The sequence below is a fragment of the Oncorhynchus mykiss genome, chromosome 18 (assembly GCF_057628025.1).
Source record: "Oncorhynchus mykiss isolate SJ-2025 chromosome 18, ASM5762802v1, whole genome shotgun sequence".
Classification (NCBI taxonomy): domain Eukaryota; kingdom Metazoa; phylum Chordata; class Actinopteri; order Salmoniformes; family Salmonidae; genus Oncorhynchus; species Oncorhynchus mykiss.
In genome coordinates, this window is record NC_143039.1 from 54477108 (window position 1) to 54494144 (window position 17037).

Sequence of the window (17037 nt, forward strand, 5' to 3'; positions counted from 1 at the left end):
CAGTCTTGTCCCATCACTGCAACTCCCGTATGGACTCGGGAGAAGCAAAGGTCGAGAGCCATGCATCGTCTAAAACACGACCCTGCCAAGCCGTACTGCTCACTTAACCCGGAAGCCAGCCGCACTAATGTATCAGAAGGAAAAACCGTACACCTGGCTACAGTGTCAGAATGTATGCACCCGGCCCACCACAGGAGTCACTGGAACGCGATGGGACTCTCCAACTTCCCGGCCGACCAAACCCTCCCCTAAGCCAGATGGCACTGGGCCAATTGTGTGCCACCTCATGGATTTCCCAGTCACGGCCAGCTGTGACAGAGCCTGGGATCGAACCCGGATCTGTGGTGACACCTCAAGCACTGCAAGGTGGTGCCTTAGACTGCAAGGTGGTGCCTTAGCGCCACCTGGGAGGCCCAAAATACTATGACAGCTTTGTGACTTTCAGCATTACCATTTGAGAGCTGTTTGTGACATCATGATTACCATTGGAGAGTTCTATCTGTTGAAGCTGTTACATCCAGGGGATGGACCAAGACCTCCAGGGGACCAGTTTGATCAGTTTTTGTTACAAACCTCCGCAGGGTCTTCCAGTCCACCGTTGCCTAGTTACTGAGGAGTGTCAACATCCCATTCTCTGAGTCTATACACCAGAGATTCATTTATTGAGTCAATATGACCTTTAGAAGGTGGCTGACCGTTGGCTGAAACAGGAAATTGGGCTACTGCAGGCTAGAACTAGCCCCCTCCCCCTCCTCCACCTCTTCCTCCCCCTCCTCCTTCCCATTCCCCTCCTCCTCCTCCCCACCCCTCCCCCTTCCACCCCTCCTCCTCCTCTTCCACCTCCTCCTCCCATCACCCCCCACCTCTCAATGGCATCTATTTGTCTTCATAGGTCTAATCATGGATCTACTGGCATCTCTTAGAATAATAGGCGATAGGTTGTCCATAAAACACTAGCATACCAAAACATGCATGATAGATCGTTTCAGAAAAATTACAATTCTGATTAGCAATAAAAATTGGTTAGATATTTTACAGAACTGCCAATTGTGCATGCTATGCTAATGATAACGGGAGAACATTTTAAACTGAGCGATTACTGTTCATTTCAATGGGTCTGTCGAAGTTGCGATTGACATTCAAAAGAAGCAATGAACTTGTCATATGGCTGCAGGCTCTACCGGTAAATTAGCTGGTAATATTCGACATTGAGCAAAGAGGTTAAGTAGGAAACCTAACAATTGAGAATTCAATTCATACCCGCACTTATAAGAGGACACAGAAAGATTACTCACAAAGGAAAGCAAAAGCCTTTTTCTAAAAAAAAGATCTGTTCCAGTCTTTATTACAACATGATACAGTACATAATACACCTTTCCAATACATACAAGCATACCAGCCACTAATTTAGGATATTTTAGCACCATTCTTTTAGGATAAACAGGTAAGGATTACCATCGTAAAACCATTTTTAACATTCCACATACGGTAAGCTACTGGTATTTCAAACTGTGAATAATTTAACAGTATAATTAACAAAAACTCTAAATCAGTTACATACAGTTGGTTGTTTTGAATTATCACAAATGTATATGAAATGAGGAAACAAGCCAAACATAATTAGAAACGCACACCTCTGCATCATTTTCTATGGGGAGCACTGGCAGCAAACACCAGACATTCTAATGTTCATATCCATGGGCTAACAACTTTTTCCATTTACAAAACCATTATGTTACTATTATATTTCTCCTATTTGGCATTCTGAAATGTAATTCATAACGAAGTCCACACATCTTCACTGTGATGTGGTAGTAAAGTGTATGCAAGTCAGTGAAGAGCATACTGTCTTTGTTCCTTTGACTGCCATGGATCATGAGGCAGTTTTATAGGCTACAGTACAGTGGGCAATGTAGACACTGTATGTTTAGCTATAAATAGTCAGGAGAGCACCTTGGAAGACCTTCAATGAAGTGACCGGAGGTACAGATGGCCAAGCAGTGTTTTCACTGTGGGTGTTGGCTTAGGTTCTGGAACCCTGTGGCTATTGGCCTGGGTTCTGGAACACTTTTGGTGTTGGCCTGGGTTCTGGAACACTGTGGGTGTTCTTACTGTGTTCTAGAAATACATGCTGGATCCAGGCTCACATCCATGTAAGGCCTAAAAGACAATACATCTATTTTACTTTATTGGTGATCTGATGAACATTTCGGAACCTCAATATTGATGTCTTACATTTTTTCAAGCCAAAATAATTCCCCTAGAGTGAGCAGTGAGTAATCTATTGTATTTTTCTTACTGACTCTCCCTCAACTCATCTTGTGAGTTTTTAGAGAGGGTATAATTGGTCCACCAGGGACATGGGATGAGTGATGAAAGACATCCTTCAGACAGAATACTCACTGACTTTACCAATCACAAAACAGGGAAGAAGGAACTCATGTTGTATAGCACTTAACGATTTAGTTAAAACAATGTCTTTATCTGAGTCACTGTGTCCATGGCCTGCCTGTGCCACAGAGGGACTGGCTAATAAGCAGGAGGAAGTGACACGTTAGAGAGAACGTAGCGTGATACCAGGAAACAAGCAACGTTTGAGGAACGAGTGGAACAAAAGCTGTGGTTTTAATACCTTCTCTCTCCAGACTGGTTACTACTCTGTGGAATCACCAGAGACATTTAGGTAGAAACGGGAAATGTAGTTTTCCTTTTGTAGTTTTACATTTCCCTTTGAAAGTCTTACGAGTCTTGTCTACTTAAAGGCCTTACACGCATTCATGAAGTTGGATTCCCTTTGGAGGAACAATGAACAAACACTGTACAATAGGTAATTAAATCTGTCACAAATTGTTTTGTTGCTGACACACTATCTTAGATTGTAATAAAGGTCAAGATAGTAATTCTACAGATACCCAGAGAATGTGAAAGTTCAGTATTCACCCTGTCCAGTACTGGTGGCCCGTCTCTCATTATTCAAGACAATTGCACTATTAGAAGCTTACAGGCAAGGCAAAACAAAGTATGTAGTCTTTCACCACCATCCACAGCCTCATTAAAGATCTGTCCATGAAACTTAATATTGACATTTCAGATTGTGCCTCATTCAGGCCAATGTTCCCTTCCCATCAATATGAATAACTTGACTGGATCACTACCAGTTGACTCCAGAGGAGCTGCCTACTGCTGGATCAATGATGTGGCTACTGACTGATGGGTTGAATCTGATGTTAAACCCATACCAGACTTACGACTGTGTACGTTGGGAGACTGACAACGCTATTATGGTATAAATGGCCGTTCTGTAACTGTGGCTCCATCTTTTACCAGACATGGGTAGAGATGATATTTGTTTTCTTTGAAATAGTTTTGAGCATTTGAGTGAGCCTGCCTAAAGTGCCAGATCGGCAGGGTTTTCACTTTTGACGACGACTCCATTGGTTCCATTGTGCCAGGCAAGCTCAATCAAGCGAAAACAAATCCTATTTGAACCCAGGCCCAGTAAGCATGACTGGGTCTTTTACATGGTCCTTCGAGCCGGATAGGAACAATGGCAGTCCGTCTAAGTTGAACAAATAACGTAATTCTTGAAGATAATATTACCAAATATCAGACACAAACCAACCCTCCACACCCACTTCCCCTGGTCATTTCACCCCCAACCCTCACAAAAACAAAAACAAAAACAAATTAATTCTGACCAGCAGGCAGGCAGAACACTTCTCTCGAGCTCCCTCCAAACTAAGGAGATATATTTTTATAGAAAGAAAAGTTCTTGGTTCATCCTGACACATCCCAGTTCATAAATAGCTGGACTTGTAGCTCTCTAACTGCATCCCAAATGGCATCCTATTCCCTTTATAGTGCACTACTTTTGACCAGAGTAGTGCACTATACAAGGAATTGGTTGCCATTTTGGAAACAGTTAGTGTGTCTCTGTCTCTTTAAGTCCCCTTGACGTTCTTGGTGTGGGGTCGTGATCCCAGACTAGCGTAGTAGGCACACTGGGAGGGGTCACACTGTCCTGGGGGTCCGCTGGGGCCTGGCTGGCCATGGGGGCCAGGATTCCCTGGTTCTCCCTGAGCTCCAGCCGCCCCGGGCTGCCCGTCCTTACTATAGCCTGGTATACCTGCTGGACCTGGGGGGTGGAGTAGCAAAGTCACACTGAAGCAACTGCTGCTTTCTTAGGAAGTTCAAGTGTCAGTCACTCACCCCACTCGTGCTGGATAGTGCATAGTTTAGCAACTACGGATCTCAAGATGGACACAAACAAACATCCATTTAGAATGATATTGTAGTAATAGAGCCATTCCATTGATATATTGCTGTACTAGATCAACAGTACTGTACCTATAGGACCTGATGGTCCAATCTCTCCTCTCTGTCCAACTCCGTCTTCTCCCTTGTCTCCTCTGGATCCTCTCTCACCTGGACGGCATAGAGATGACAGACAACACTCACAATGATGCTCTTACAGACAGTGTCTAAATCAAGACCACCAAAGGTACCTAATATCAATGGTTGGTGTAAATGTGTTTTGTGGAAACCTGAAACCTCTCATGTAGTGGTTTGACAATATCACACTTTTTAGTCTTATGCTCTCACATTGTCTGTATATCTGAACCAAGAAATACAGTATGTGTGACCAATAATAATGGTTCTTCACTTTGGATCAGTTACCTTTAGGACCCATGGGTCCCCTCATGCCGTCTCCTCCATTCTGCCCTGGCATGCCAGGCTCCCCTGGGGGTCCGGGGCGACCGTGGCTCCCGTCTTTTCCCGAGGGGCCTGGAGGTCCTGGCCGACCTGCCGTGCTCTTCACATGGGCCGGCTGGATCTGGGCCATCAGGTACGCCATTTTGTCTGGAGGTGGGACACACGGACACACACGATTAGGACTTGCACAGCTCATATGAGGTCAAACATACATTGCAGATTGCACTAATGTCCCATTGTCCCTAACAATACACCAGTCTCACCATCTAACGCTTTAGCTAGTTCCTCCTGGATCAGCCTTCTCATTGTTTCCAGTGATGTTGACTCTCCCTGTTGGAAGGAGAAATTAGCATGTTTACGTCATCAATTTCCAGATGTCTGTATTATTTTCTATAGCACTTTGACTGTGACTGGATATGAACCAGAATATATTGTAAATAACAAGACCGTTAACCTGCTGAGCTAAAACCTGGCGGTTAACTCTGGGGAGCCATTGCAAGTATTCAAGTCACTACTCACTCGTGGTCCAGGTTGTCCGGGGTTTCCAGGTGTTCCCTGAGGCCCGGTAAGTCCCACCTCTCCTGGGGGCCCGGACATACCCATCATCCCTGTGTGGCCCTTACGGCCTGGGGGCCCCGGGTTACCAGGCATACCTGGATCTCCAACAGATCCCTTATCTCCCTTCCCACCTGAGTCGCCCTACAAAGACATCCAACAAAACACACTCAGAGACAATATAAACAATGGTCTATTTATGGTCTGTGGTTGGGCCTGCTCCTGTATGTACTCACCCGCTCTCCTTTGACTCCACGTTCTCCTGCTCTGCCTGACATACCCTGTGAAACAGACAAAAGAGTTTGTTTAGAGTGTCGTTGGCAAGACATCTCCCAATCCATGTTCCACATCATATCCATTTCATAGTGTAAAGATACTAAAAGTAGCTGATGAAAACGAACCAATCAATCAATCACTCAGCGGTTCTTACCTGTTTTCCCTCTGGGCCGACAGGACCAGTAGGACCCTAGATAGATAGAGAGATGGATGGAAGAGACGTTTAAGTAAAAATAAATTTGATCAAATCAGAAATGCTTGCATCACAACTTGAAATCCTCTTATGGCTGAACATCAACTGAGACTGTTCCAACATGAAGGACTAGGAGGTGTAGCAACAGTAGCTTAGCACACTAGTAATGACGTTGAGGAGCAGGAATCGCTATTTACCAAAGGTCCCTTTGGACCACTAAAGCCTGGTAATCCTGGGTTCCCAGGGTCTCCCTTGGCTCCAGCGGGACCCTGTAATACACACAGAAACACGGGGACTTTCACATGGCGTAGTCATACTGTAGTTGAACAATCAAATCAAATTGTATTTGTCACATGTGCCGAATACAACAGGTATAGATAGACCTTACAGTGAAATGCATACTTACAAGCCCTTAACTAAGAACGCAGTTTTAAGAAAAATACACTCAAAAACCAAAAACAAACAAAGAGCAGCAGTAAAATAACAATAGTGAGGCGATATACAGGGGGTACGGATACAGAGTCAATGTGTGGGTTCAACAGTTAGTTGAGGTAGTTGAGGTAATATGTACATGTAGGTAGAGTTATTAAAGTGACTATGCATAGATAATAACAGAGTAGCAGCAGCGCAAAAGAGGTTGGGGAAGGCACTGCAAATAGTCTGGGTAGCCATTTGATTAGATGTTCAGGAGTCTTATGGCTTGGGGGTAGAAGCTGTTTAGACTTCTCTTGGACCTAGACTTGGTGGTCCGGTACCGCATGCAGTGAGGTAGCAGACAGAACAGTCTATGACTAGGGTGACTGGAGTCTTTGACAATTTTTAGGGCCTTCCTCTGACGCCGCCTAGTATAGAGGTCCTGGATGGCAGGAAGCTTGGCCCAGTGATGTACTGGGCCATACGCACTACCCTCTGTAGTGCCTTGCGGTCGGAGGCCCAAGCAGTTGCTTTACCAGGCAGTGATGCAACCCATCAGGATGCTCTCGATGGTGCAGCTGTAGAACCTTTTGAGGATCTGAGGACCCATGCCAAATCTTGAAACTCTCAACCTGCTCCACTATAGCCCCGTCAATGAGAATGGGGGCGTACTCAGTCCTCCTTATCCTATAGTCCACAATCATCTCCTTTGTCTTGATCACGTTGAGTCCTTGCACCACACGGTCAGGTCTCTGACCTCCTCCCTATAGGCTGTCTCATTGTTGTCGGTGATCAGGCCTACAACTGCGTAATTGGAAAACTTAATGATGGTGTTGGAGTTGTGCCTGGCCGTACAGTCATGAGTGTACAGGTGGGGGCTGAGCATGCACCCCTGAGGGGCCCCCGTGTTGAGGATCAGCGTGGCGGATGTGTGGTTATCTACCTTTACAACCTGGGGGCAGCCCGGAAGGAAGTCCAGGATCCAGTTGAAGAGGGAGATAGCTTAGTGATGAGCTCTGAAGGCACTATGGTGTTGAACGCTGAGCTGTAGTCAACGAATAGCATTCTCACATAGGTGTTAATTTTGTCCAGGTGGGAAAGGGCAGTGTGGAGTGCAATAGAGATTTCATCATCTGTGGATCTGTTACGGCGGTATGCAAATTGGAATGGGGCTAGGGTTTCTGGGATAATGGTGTTGATGTGAACCATGACCAGTCTTTCAAAGCACTTCATGGCTACAGACGTGAGTGCTACGGGTCAGTAGTCATTTAGGCAGGTTACCTTAGTGTTCTTGGGCACAGGGACTATGGTGGTCTGCTTGAAACATGTTGGTAATTCAGAATCAGACAGGGAGAGGTTGACAATGTCAGTGAAGACATGGTAGGGTATATGCACTTTTAGTTCGTCCATTTTATTATCCAGAGATTTTACGTTGGCCAATAGTACCGATGGCAAAGGCAGATCCTCACAAGTCACCCCGATCTCCTTCTGTGAAAATCCTCTGTTTCTTTATCCTGCGAATGACGGGATGAGGGTCTGTTTGGGTGTCTGGAGTCAATCCCTCTCAACCGACTCATTAAAGAAAAATTATTCTTCCAATTCAAGATGAATAATCGCTGTTCTGATGTCCAGAAGCTCCCAGAAGCTATTTTTGGTCATAAGTGTACCAGCAATATTATGTACAAAATAAGTTACAAACGAGGCGAAAAAACAAACAAAATAGCACGGTTGGTTAAGATCCCATAAAAAGGCAGCCACCCTTTCCGGTGCCATTATCTCACAGGCAGCACTACTCGTTAAAAGGGACTGGGTGAGATTAACCTGACGTTTAGCTCTCTGACATTCTTATGAACGTTGCTATTGTTGGAGGTAAATCTCCTAAAAGATCTTGCATTGGAAGACTAAACAGCTGCAAGTGATTAATATTCATATTTACAAGGGCTTTGTGGGGCTTGATCTAGCTGGCTGTGGAGTACCAGATACATGGTAGAGGGAAGCTGCTGTGTTCGCGAAATACAAACAGCATTTCACTGCATGTGCATGTTTCTGTTTTCACAGAAGCGATGTATGCGATGTTAAGAGCAGTTAGTGCTGTATATAAATAATCACTCACAGGAGTACCAGGGGCTCCGGGCTTTCCTGAAGGTCCTGGTTCACCAGGTTTACCCTTGAGAGAGGTTAAGAGGTAGAGATGGAAGGAGGGAGGGAGAAAGAGAGAGGGAGAGAGAGAGCGAGAGAGGTAGAGAGTGAGAGAGAGAGAGAGGTAGAGAGGGAGGAGGTAGAGAGGGAGGTAGAGGTAGAGAGGGAGGGAGAGAGTGAGAGAGGTAGAGAGGGAGAGGGGGAGAGAGAGGTAGAGAGGGAGGGAGAGAGGGAGGGAGAGGGAGAAATACAGACAGACATTAGTGTCACTTTCTAGTGTCAGCAGATAAACGCTTGTCAACTGCAGTGTGACTTACATTCTCCCCTCTCCGGCCAGCAAGGCCCTCTGGTCCAAGTGGTCCAATATTACCCTTCAAAAACAAACACAACGCATATATTAGTGAGACATTCCCTGTATGTTGATAATTACAGAGTTATGATTGGCTAAATTCATGTTCTTACTCACGTCTTGGCCAGGTTTACCCTCCGGTCCGCTACGGCCTTCCTTTCCATCTTCCCCCTGATTGGTTAAGGACAGAAATATATTAGTCAATCAATTTACAGTAGGCCCCTCTTTTCCTAATTTAGTTCTAAAGAAAATGTTTTGATTATAGCTATAGAAAGGGGCTCCAATGGTCAAATTTATGGGGATTAGAGGAAAAACTCCAACGCCTTGACCTTGATGGCCTGGATGTACGAGTCTGGGGTCAAGGCGAGACACTCTTATACAGTACGTACAATGTGTTCTTTAAAATCCATAGGTTGACGTGGAGGTAGAGAGGAGTCAATCCAACATAATCCTCTGTCTTAATAGAGGTGTTCTGGTGATGCACTTGGGCACTTGGTCCATCTCGGTCAGAGAAAAGGCTGGCGGGGATGTGAGCCTGGCACTGTGATTCAGTGCCTCAGTGGTGTCTGTAATGAGGCATGCCATTGGTCACACTATACTGAGACATGCTATTGGTCACACTGCTGTGGCAGATATCGTATCCTAGAGCTGAGAGCTGAGTGAGATTTAATAAGAGTAGGCATGTGTCGCAATTTTGAGAGTGAGATGATTTGAGCTTGACAGACCAGGGAAGACAGAAGCCCACGTTCATATTCAACACTTTATGGCCTAGTCATCTAATGTGTTGACTATTGTGACATGGGAGTCAAAGGACTGACCTTTGACCCTGGTGGTCCAGGCTCTCCTCTGTGACCCTTGAAGCCCTGCATGGAGATAATCATCAACATGAATACTAGTGAAGTTATATTTGCATTAACCACACAGTTAAATAATCCTCCCCACAGTTTAAGTTCCTCACAGGCATTCCCCTGAGTCCGGGTTGTCCCTGTGGTCCTGGCTCTCCTTGTTTACCCTGAGATCACACCACATGGTTAGATTACACACACCAAGGGAATTATGTGCATTAAATATGCAGGGGACACATATTGTGCCATGTATAGCCAGAGACCATTATGACTGATTATGTACAGAATGTATCCCTGGAAATTAAGCCCTAATTATATATACAGTACAGGACATACAGAATATGTTGGGAATAATATCTTGGCCATATCATGTGTACTCACAGATTCTCCTTGTTCTCCTTGGCGGCCATCTTTGCCAATTTTGCCCATTTGACCCTGTGGAACATTCAGCTTTTAGAATTTAGACTTAATTTTCAAACTGTTTATTTACAGTCCACTCCATAAGTTCCACGTATGTTATCATGGTTAGCTTGAGATAGAGGTAGTACTAGTATTGTTAGTATCAATAATATTGTATGTCTTCAGCAGGTCATTTCTACTCCTTCACAATAGTTTATCAACAGCGTTTCTCACCATTAAGCCTGGTAGACCTGGTGGCCCCTGGATTCCCTTCATCCCCTCCTTGCCCTGCAGGGTGGAAACAGACACAAGATAGTTCCACAGATTCAACCAGGATAAATCAACAACAACACAACCATGATTAATGACCTCTGCCAAAACAACACTCAGCCCAGTTGACCTATATGGCCAGCCAGTGGGACGAGGCCGATATTAAACTGATGACATGTAGTGCAATATGTGGTCTGAAAATGAAACACATTGACAACATCCTGACTTTTTCTCCAGGGGCTCCTGGGGGACCGATGGGGCCGGGTTGACCGTTGTTACCCTACAGAGAGATGAAGAGGGAAGAGTCAGAAAGAACATTCATCCTACTGCAATGACCATAGGAGTTGGCAATACAGCACACAGGGATATGAGACTAGTCTACTAAATAGAAAAGATGGTGGCCTATGGTAGGCACTGGTAGTACCACCAGGCAGGTACATGTACTCACAGGATTCCCCATGATGCCAGCAGCACCGGGGTGGCCAGGGGGTCCGGTGTGGCCTATTTCACCTTTGTCTCCAGGCCCTCCTTGGGGTCCTCTATCACCTTTCACACCCTGTAGGACAAACAGTAAATAAATAATGCATATCACCTCTGGCCACTGTGTTGTATAGCAAGGGACATAACAGACACAAACCACTAGATGTTTTCAGGTCTTCAACTCAATAATTTATGTTCTATGGAAGGTAAAAGTGTGTGGGTAATAATCGGGTGTGGTTGAGGAGGACTTGCCTTTTCTCCGTTAGCTCCTGGGGGTCCAGAGGTTCCGGCTGGGCCTGCCTGGCCCTGCAATGACAATGACGCAGACACCATCAGTTCCTGGCTAGCTAAAGTTAATCTCTCTATATCTCTCTTTCAGGTCTGTCTGTCTTTGTCTCTCACCCTGGTTCTCCCTCTCTCTCCCTCTCCAAAAAGACCATCAGCAGCCCTGTCTCCAGGTCCTGATCATTCACTATACCCCCCAGACGACAGGAAGCCTAACGATGCTGAGAGAGCCAGTCTCATACCTTCCCACCACTTCAGTCAAACACAGTGTGATGGATACAGGAGACTCTTCGCTATTCTCCTACGCCATTGTCTGAGGCATGCTACTTCGATGAAGTTAAATAGACCCTATCCTGAAGAAGATTTATTTAACTCCACTTCCTGTCTGACTGACGTGCCCTAAGTAAACTGCCTGTTGCTCAGGCCCTGAAGCCAGGATATGCATATAATTGGTACCATTGGAAAGAAGACAATCTGAAGTTTGTAGAAATGTTAAAAATAATGTAGGAGACTATAACACAATAGATATGGTAGGAGAAAATCCAAAGAAATACCAACATTATTTTTATTTTTTTGAGAGGCCAAAGTTAAATCCAGCTCCCAGATTGCAATTCCTATGGCTTCCACTAGGCATCAACAGCCTTTGTTCAAGGTTTCAGACTTGTTTCTTCCAAAACGAGGAAGAATTCTGAGTTTTGATACAGGAACAAAGAGTTGGAAATCAGTCTGTGCGTGCACGATGAAGAGGACGTGCACCTGCTAATATCACTTTTCTATTGAACATACTTCTTTCCGTATTAAATATTATAGTTAAATTACATTTTAGTGTACCTGATGATTAAATATAAACATATTTTGACTAGTTTTAACAAAGTTTAGCGATAGCTTTTTGGATTTCTTTCTCTGCAGTTGAACGAGTGGATTACTCAAATCGATGGCACCAACTAAACAGACTTTTTGGGATAAAAAGAAGGATTTTATCTAACAAAACGATACTACATGTTGTAGCTGGGACCCTTTGGTTTGCAAATCAGAGGAAGATTTTCAAAAGTAAGTGAATATTTCATTGCTATTTGTGAATTTATTTTGATGTGGGGTGCCGTCCCCAAACAATCGCATGGCATGCTTTCGCTGTAAAGCCTATTGTAAATCGGACAATGCAGTTAGATTAACAAGAATTTAAGCGTTTAACCGATATAAGATAATTGTATGTACCTAAATGTTTAATATCCATTTTTATGATTATTTATTTCATTGCGCGCCCTCCAATTTCACCGGAAGTAGTCGACAGTCCCGCTGGCGGGCCGCCTAGCCATAAGTTCTCTTTGTAGTGTTTAGAGTCTGAAGAAGTGCTATAGAGAGGATCCTATTATTCCTATTAATGATTCAGGATGTGCCTTTATCATACAACAGATGGAATAGCATGGTGCTCTGACTTTGTCCTTACTTGGTATCCGTCCTGTCCATTCTTCCCTGGGGGTCCAGCTTGTCCCTTGTCCCCTGGTGTCCCTGGCAGACCAGGCTGTCCCGGGGCTCCAGCTGGGCAGTCTGAACACACATCCTGAAGGACAAGGAGAAACACTGAGTGATGAAAGAATCCTTCTGTCTCAGAATACACTGTATCATCAAAGATGGAGGAAACAGTACTATGGTAACAGCGCTCTCCTCCTTACCTTCAGATTCAAATCCGACAAGTCTGCTGCTGCTCCCTGAAAAATATGGTTTATATTAGTTTGATCCATTATTATACAAAGGTTGATTGGACTGATTTTCACATAGTTTGTTTGAATACGTACTCATAGGTGTTCCATCAGTGCAGTGAAAACGAAGGTACAGTATAGTGAAGGTACAGTATAGTGAAGGTACAGTATTTGGCCTGAGTTTGCAGTGTTGTTGGGACGTTTCCAACCCCATTAACTGTACTGGTAAACTTACTGGCTCTCCTGGGGATCCCTTCTCTCCTGGTCGTCCTGGTAAACCATTGTGTCCTGCAGGTCCCTGTGTACCAGCAACGCCTGACAGACCTCTCATGCCCTGAACCAGGAAACAAACAGCAGTCAGTTGAACTTTTCTTTCAACATTACTCAGTTCATGTTTTCACATGGACTTTGTCACTCTAATTATGACAAAAATGTTTTTACCGCCGGTCCAACTGCACCATTTGGCCCTGAAGGTCCCTGTAAAAGATAAAGATGTTCTCAATGTTCAAAATATGCTGCAAGATTGAATGTGTGTGTGTGTGTGGCGTGGTTATGTGTGTAGAGTGGTTGTCTATACCGGGGGTCCAACTTTGCCTTCTCCTGGAGGACCCCTGTTCCCTGGAACCCCCTGAAGTCCCTGGGATCCGGGTTGGCCCTGGAACACACAGACAGAACCTTCGTTACCATCCAATAAGACACCAACAGAAGCTTGGTCACCATCTAACCAGTGTCTTCTTAATGCAATCGCCAATACTCTCTGATGACGTTGCTGTACTATCGTAATGTTTGGCTCAGAGAGTTCTGCTGTGCTGAGCAGAGAGGTTGTTGATCTTTGCAGGTCTTGGCTGCTCAGGCAAGATACATCACATTCGTGTTTATTTCTAGCAACAGAGAATCCAATCTGAAGTTTTAGTATACAGTCTGGTGGTTGTAAAGGTGACCATGGAGGATGGTTTAACAACTGCAGAGATGTAATCAACAGAATGTGCATGCAAGGCCTTGCACTATCCTCAATTAATTACTCTCTCTATCCCCCCACCCCACTAATCTCCTGCTCCCAAAAACGTTGTTATTAAATCAGTGAGTCAGTCACGGTATGGTGGTCAAAGAAAATTGCTTTTGTCCAACCAAAATGGATTGTTTTCTTCCTAAGCTAGAGAAAAAGAAAACCTTTTTGTCACCAGAATCACTCTAGGCTTCAAATCACTAATGTTTCTCTCTACCCCTCCCTCCCTTCCACCCCAACCCAACTTTAAAATGACATTACCTTCTGGCCGGGCTGTCCTTCAATTCCCTGCTGTCCAGGATCACCCTGTAATATAATATCACACATAACACTATTATGAGCCCGCTGGCTGGTCAAATCAAACACTTGGCATTTAAAGTCTTATAGAATAAAAGACATGGTCCTACAGTTCCCTGGACTAGGGTAATAGAAACCAATGTAACACATGGGAGAATAATCACTATGTCTTTGTGCAAATGGTGTACTGTACTGGTGTGTGCATGAGGGCTATGTGTTATGTGTTATAGAGCAGCAGCTGACAGTAGTAAAATGGACACACACACACACACAGCACATGTCCTGCTGGGTTCCTTCATTAGTTGAATGTGATAAAGCAGAAACAGTGTATGTTCTGTTTGTTTGCTTTCTCAGCGTTATCACCATATGTTTGTGGTGTAGAAAATGAGTAAAAAGGTTCCAGGTTGCAGGCAACCGTTGGCATAACTGTATAATGCAGGTGGTACCGCACTAACATAAGCTGTCATACTGCAGTATGGTTGTACTTAAATGCATGTTGATTTATGTACATGTGCAGCCAATACTCGTACAGGATGTGAATGGCTTTTAATTTGGAACCCCAGAGCCTGAGATCTTAATTTCCTGAGTGGATATGTGCCAACAAACTCTGGTTCATATTTCTTAGAGTCCTTGGTTATTGTGGTCACACAGACAGGAAAAACTTGAGGTTTGAACGTAACAATGAGGTTTGAACGTCTTATACAGTGATGTTTCTGTGTCTTACGTTCTGTCCATCCTTGCCCTTCCCGGGTAGGCCAGGGGGTCCTTGTATGCCTGTATCTCCAGGAGGGCCTGGGGGGCCACCACGACCCTCCTTCCCCATCTCTCCCTGGAACACACCACACACAGGGAGATGAGCATAGCATAGTGTTGCATAGCATAGCTTAGTCATTCACACAGCACGAGTTACAATAGAAGGCCCCTAGGACACACGAGTTACGGGTTACAATATGATGTCCCTAGAACAACACATTTGAGATCACCTGTTTTTCCATATAGCAAAGCAGTGATAAGGTTACTGACCCTCTCTCCTCTCTGTCCAGCTATTCCAGGTGGTCCAAGGGTTCCAGGGATGCCCTGTGTCATAGACAGAGAGAGAAGTTCAGGGCACACATAAGGTCAAAGGTTAGTTTAAAGCATTAGGGATGTCCTCGAGCACCAACACACAAATTCCATATGTTTAAAATATTTTTGGGCTGTCATTTTCACAAAGTGAACCTACCGCATTGCCAGGCAGTCCACGGGTACCCTGTGTACCCTGCAATCCTGGAGGACCCTGGAATAGAAACAAGGCTTCATTCACAACTGTCTATATGTAATAGTATTATCAGACAGATATGCAGCAGTAAGGTCCCAGAACTTACAGGCTCTCCTTGTCTCCCAGTCTCCCCTTTAGGGCCAATGTCACCTTTAGGTCCCTGAATTGAAGGGGATAACCAACAAGGTTATGAAGGAAGCGGAAATCATTCAGTATAATATTTCAAATTATGTCAAGGTTTGATTTCTATTTTCCAATGGAGGACACCTTATGTAGGTCCTTTTACAATCCGTGATGAAATTCGACAATATAAAAACAATGATTGAGCTCATGGCGAATCAACTAAATGTGTTGAAAATGCATTAATTTGCCTAAGTTTCTCATTAGACATGAACAGAATATATCAGCGATTCGTATTTCCTGCAACTTTCTGAAGACCAGAATGCCCCTGTCTGTGTGCGTGCAGTGTCTACCACTTTCTATAAACTGGGTGGTTTGAGCCTTGAATTCTGATTGGGTGAAAGCCGTGGTATATCAGACTGTATACCACGGGTATGACAAAACATTTAGTTTTACTGCTCTAATTTCTTTGGTAACAAGTTTATAATAGCAATAAGGCTTCTATGGGTTTGTGATATATGGCCAATGTATATTTTTTACATTATTTAAAATTGAACCTTTATTTAACTAGGCAAGTCAGTTAAGAACAAATTCTTATTTACAATGACGGCCTACCCCAAACAAACACGGACGACGCTGGGCCAATTGTGCGCTGCCCTATGGGACTCCCAATCACAGCCGGATGTGATACAGCCTGGATATATACCACGTTGCGTCATGCCTAAGAATAGCGCTTAGCCGTGGTATATTATTCGTACACTACACCTAGCGATGATGCCAAGGAAAACCGTCTTCTCAATTAAATGTTAACTACAAAGTAGGCTGTGCTTACCTGGCAAAATGCTATCATGATTATTTGCATCAATTCAGGGTATTTGTTTTGCAAACTCTACCATCATATGAGCGCTACAAAAACACAGCTAAACAACAGCCTCTTGCTAGGCGCGCAATTGAATTAAAGGGTCACTAAAATGTCTTAGAATTTTGCCCTGACCTCAAAGATGGCCTCCTGATGTGGTTTAAAAAGCAACTTAACATATTGATTGCCATGTGTGTTTTTCTGTTGCTCATTAGAAAAATTAGATTTCAGTCTTAAAGGAGTGTTTCCTGACCAATTAATGAAGTTTGTCCCCTATGAGACTCTGTAGATGCAGAAGTCTATTTAACCTCCTCAAAATCCCAAGAATGAATCTAAGATAACTCAAGAAATATGTCATTGATTTTTATGTTTTTGCCGAGGATGTTTTAGTTGCGCAATTTTACATCTAACTAAGGAGTTTGATGCAGTATTTCTCAAGTAAGGAAATGGTGACGTGTCTGTCTCAATGTCTATGCTATTGGATAAAGAGCAATCACCGCAGCTGTTCACCACAAGGCCTTAATTTACCCTTTGTGATACATGGATGTTCAAAACTTTGTCTTAGACGAGACTGACTTTATAACCAAAAGTATCCTATTTGCACTTTGTAGTAAAAAGCAGATCACTTTTTCTGACTGCTATAGGCCGTTTCAAAGGGATTCGGTGCTTTTTAAAAGCAGTCATTCTTTAAGCATTGTACAAAATGGTGTTAGGCCAAAAAAATGTACGTATTTTATAGGGCCCTTATGGTATTGTCTACATCGGTTGTGAATAGATGAGTGTCCAAATATAAATAACATTTGATTGACTGAAGTCCTTACCTGTGGTCCGGGCAGTCCCGCAAAGCCTTGTTCACCAGGCACTCCTCGTTGACCCTTC

General features: G+C 44.1%; 1 protein-coding gene across 7 annotated transcripts in view; it reads right to left on the reverse strand.

Annotated features, from left to right (window-relative positions):
- Positions 1-1312: 1312 nt before the first annotated feature.
- The window catches only part of LOC110496383 (uncharacterized), a 70455-nt gene continuing 54730 nt past the window's right edge, over positions 1313-17037 (reverse strand). For all 7 annotated transcript variants that reach the window (XM_090208798.1, XM_021572251.3, XM_090208797.1 and 4 more), the window contains 29 exons: positions 16980-17033; positions 15286-15339; positions 15144-15197; positions 14945-14998; positions 14646-14750; positions 13886-13930; positions 13196-13273; positions 13060-13095; positions 12854-12952; positions 12592-12627; positions 12366-12479; positions 10886-10939; positions 10602-10709; positions 10380-10433; positions 10118-10171; positions 9866-9919; positions 9598-9651; positions 9458-9502; positions 8757-8810; positions 8608-8661; positions 8265-8318; positions 5935-6006; positions 5699-5734; positions 5505-5549; positions 5233-5412; positions 4977-5043; positions 4678-4860; positions 4348-4425; positions 1313-4135 (listed from right to left, as the gene is read on the reverse strand). In XM_090208798.1, the coding sequence (XP_090064924.1) occupies positions 3942-4135; positions 4348-4425; positions 4678-4860; positions 4977-5043; positions 5233-5412; positions 5505-5549; positions 5699-5734; positions 5935-6006; positions 8265-8318; positions 8608-8661; positions 8757-8810; positions 9458-9502; positions 9598-9651; positions 9866-9919; positions 10118-10171; positions 10380-10433; positions 10602-10709; positions 10886-10939; positions 12366-12479; positions 12592-12627; positions 12854-12952; positions 13060-13095; positions 13196-13273; positions 13886-13930; positions 14646-14750; positions 14945-14998; positions 15144-15197; positions 15286-15339; positions 16980-17033 (2169 nt within the window). In that variant the 3' untranslated portion in view covers positions 1313-3941. The remainder of the gene's footprint in view (positions 4136-4347; positions 4426-4677; positions 4861-4976; positions 5044-5232; positions 5413-5504; positions 5550-5698; positions 5735-5934; positions 6007-8264; positions 8319-8607; positions 8662-8756; positions 8811-9457; positions 9503-9597; positions 9652-9865; positions 9920-10117; positions 10172-10379; positions 10434-10601; positions 10710-10885; positions 10940-12365; positions 12480-12591; positions 12628-12853; positions 12953-13059; positions 13096-13195; positions 13274-13885; positions 13931-14645; positions 14751-14944; positions 14999-15143; positions 15198-15285; positions 15340-16979; positions 17034-17037) is intronic.